The sequence below is a fragment of the Sabethes cyaneus genome, chromosome 2, assembly GCF_943734655.1.
Source record: "Sabethes cyaneus chromosome 2, idSabCyanKW18_F2, whole genome shotgun sequence".
Lineage (NCBI taxonomy): Eukaryota > Metazoa > Arthropoda > Insecta > Diptera > Culicidae > Sabethes > Sabethes cyaneus.
Genome location: NC_071354.1, coordinates 195,637,561 through 195,640,274, shown reverse-complemented (window position 1 = coordinate 195,640,274; position 2,714 = coordinate 195,637,561). Strand labels below are relative to the sequence as shown.

Here is a 2,714-nt window from a genome sequence, read left to right as displayed (position 1 = left end):
TAAAGTTTTAATTTAAGCGGACATAAACGACTAAACTTTTTGAAGAAATCACTAGTTATTAATTTAAGGGTTCTATTTCATAGACTTTTTTGCAGTGCCGTGCGGATCAAACTCGACGTAATAAAACGCCGCTCCTGTAAAAAGACGAGTTTCAAATTTCATGTACCTTTTGCTCGGAAACTAATCAACGTATTGGAAGAAACTCATTTCTGTTTTGTTGGCAGAAGTTTGGAAAATCATCGTATCAAACTCAAATATCTTTCAGTTTGGTTCTAAGTTTATGAATTCTCTTCTCCTCAAGGGAAACTACTGCAACTCTTTCGCGAATACTGCGCCATCTTGTAATTGTAGTATTCAAATTTAAAGTTAGAGTTAAAAAGATCGGTTCCAAATTCTGATATTTCTCGTTGCTCAAAAATAACTACTTCCGTTTATTCTTATTGCTCAGAAGGGTTACTAATTGTACTTAAGTGGCTTCTATTATATCATCGTACTCGAAGTAAACATTTCTTGGCTGCTAATTGCTTTAGTACCAAGTCTATCAAGTCTTATTAAATGTATTTTAATCTACCATAAACACCTGCTCGTATCTGTTTTAATCCTTCAAGTACTCAAATCTTAAAACTGTTTGCCATCAACTGTAAATTGAATGCCTATAAAAGCGCCTTAATAATGACCACCTCTTCAGTTACTTGTTGCACACTAGACTAGTGAAACGAAACCCGAACAATGAAAACTCTATCCGTGCTCCTGCTGCTAGCCGCAGTGGCATCTGTCATTTGTTACAACTGTACATCCACTGGCAACACCGACGTGGTAGCCAATGGAGAGGCAACCCGAAATGGCCAATTCCCGCATCACGCCCTACTGGTGTCGGACTTCGCCGATGGAAAACGGTACTGCAGCGGTGCAATGGTCAGTCGCCAGTTCGTCCTAACCGTAGCGCAGTGCGTCCAGGGGGCCTCAAAGGTCGAAGTGGTTCTGGGAGCTAACTGTCTGCTGGAAGGAGGTGACAACAAGTACCGCTACTCGTTCACTGCCCTCGAGTACTTCGTTAAGGAGGGCTTTAGCGACGAAACTTTCGAGAACGACGTTGCTATGGTTAAGTTTACCGATAAGCAGGTTCGTTTGCCGCCGTGGATCCGACCGGTGGCACTGCCGACCGTCGATGAGCAACATTTGTTTGAAGAGGTCTACACTAGCGGATATGGTTTGCAGAGCTATGCGACGGAATTTGCCGCTGATTATCTGCAGTTTCTTAAGTTGACCGTGCTGGATTACGAACAGTGTCAGAAAGAGTTTCAGTTTGTGACGCCGGAAACGGGACGTTTCTGTGCCCAAAGAGAGGAAGAGCAACCGAACTGCGTGAGTGATGTCGGCAGCCCGTTGGTGTTCAAGCGGAAGGGATACATGGAGTACACGCTGCTCGGTTTGACCAGCTTCGGACAGAAGTTTGCCTGTAGCTACGGTAATCCCGGAGCACTGCAGGAAGTTAGAGCACACCTCGAGTGGGTCGAAAGTTTTCTGACCATAGAAGAGGAGGTTACAACCGCACCACCAACTCTAGAGGAATAGGTCAATTTTTAAGGTAATTTTTGTAGTCGACAAGAGTCATAGACAAAATAAATATACTTCTTTAAGAAAATGTAGAAGTTTCAACCAAGATTAAGTCTCATTGAATGATGTTAGAACATATCCAAACTCCTTCTAACGTACCATGAATAGAATAACAATTTACGCAAACACTTTATTATGTTCAAACTAACTCAAAAATGGTTGGTAGAACTTTAAACTTTACGGTATAGTTTTTAACGAAACGATGCAACTGTTGCAATCCATCACATCTTTTACACAGAACCTAAATACAGCTACAACCGTGGCCGCTTTATCGAATCGTGCCGTTGCTGGTGGGCGGTGTAAAGTGCGACCGGAACGGAATACGTCACACGAAGAAAAGCCGGCAAATCGGGTGACGCGACGGTGGAGGCCAAACCAGCAGCACCAGCGCAGCGCTAGATATTATCATATGTTTTTGCATGTGCGTACGTGCGAGATAAAATGGAACGAACAGAAGTGAGTGAGCACGGAAAATAAAAATAGCGAAACCAAACTGCCTAAAGATAAAAATCATCTGCTTGGTGAAGCTGCTACGGCACAGCAGCGTAGCGTGCTCTTCACAGTTAACAACTCCGAAGGACAACACTGGATGAACCCAACCAGATGATGATGATGGGTGCTGGGGGTGGTACTTTGGGAGGAAAAACTTCTCTCGCTCATTTTCATCTGGTGGTTTGAACAACCTGTAGCATATCGCTTAGGATGGCATTAGATACAGTTGGTTACTACTCGAATGACTGCGATGGGTTTCGGTATGGAAGAACACACTAACTGTCAATGGTGGAGAAAAACGTACTGATTCTCAATGTGGGTTTTCTGCTTCAGCTGATTCTACACTGGAGAGGATAGAGGAAAACCGGTCGAGCAGTTTGTTAGTTGAGAGAATGAGTACCCCACTAGTTGCTGCTGGTGGAAAATGTATACACTAAATACGCAAGGTATAATGTGGATACTGATTGTATTTGTTTGCGGAATCAATGATGCTTGGATAAATTGAAAATCATCTGGCAGAAAATGTGGCAATTGCTGATCTGTACATGGTACCAAATCCGGTATTGTTGATCTTACCTTACCTGACCGTCACGCAAATTATACAT

General features: G+C 43.0%; 1 protein-coding gene across 1 annotated transcript; it reads left to right on the top strand.

The window, feature by feature from the left end:
* The first annotated feature begins 729 nt into the window (after positions 1-729).
* LOC128736518 (brachyurin-like) lies at positions 730-1,575 on the top strand. Its single transcript, XM_053831002.1, has one exon. The coding sequence runs from the start codon at positions 730-732 to the stop codon at positions 1,573-1,575; it is 846 nt and encodes a 281-aa protein (XP_053686977.1).
* The last annotated feature ends 1,139 nt before the right edge of the window (positions 1,576-2,714 follow it).

Coding starts and splice junctions, on each gene's coding strand:
- LOC128736518 (XM_053831002.1), top strand. CDS start 730: ATGAAAACTCTATCCGTGCTCCTGCTGCTAGCCGCAGTGGCATCTGTC.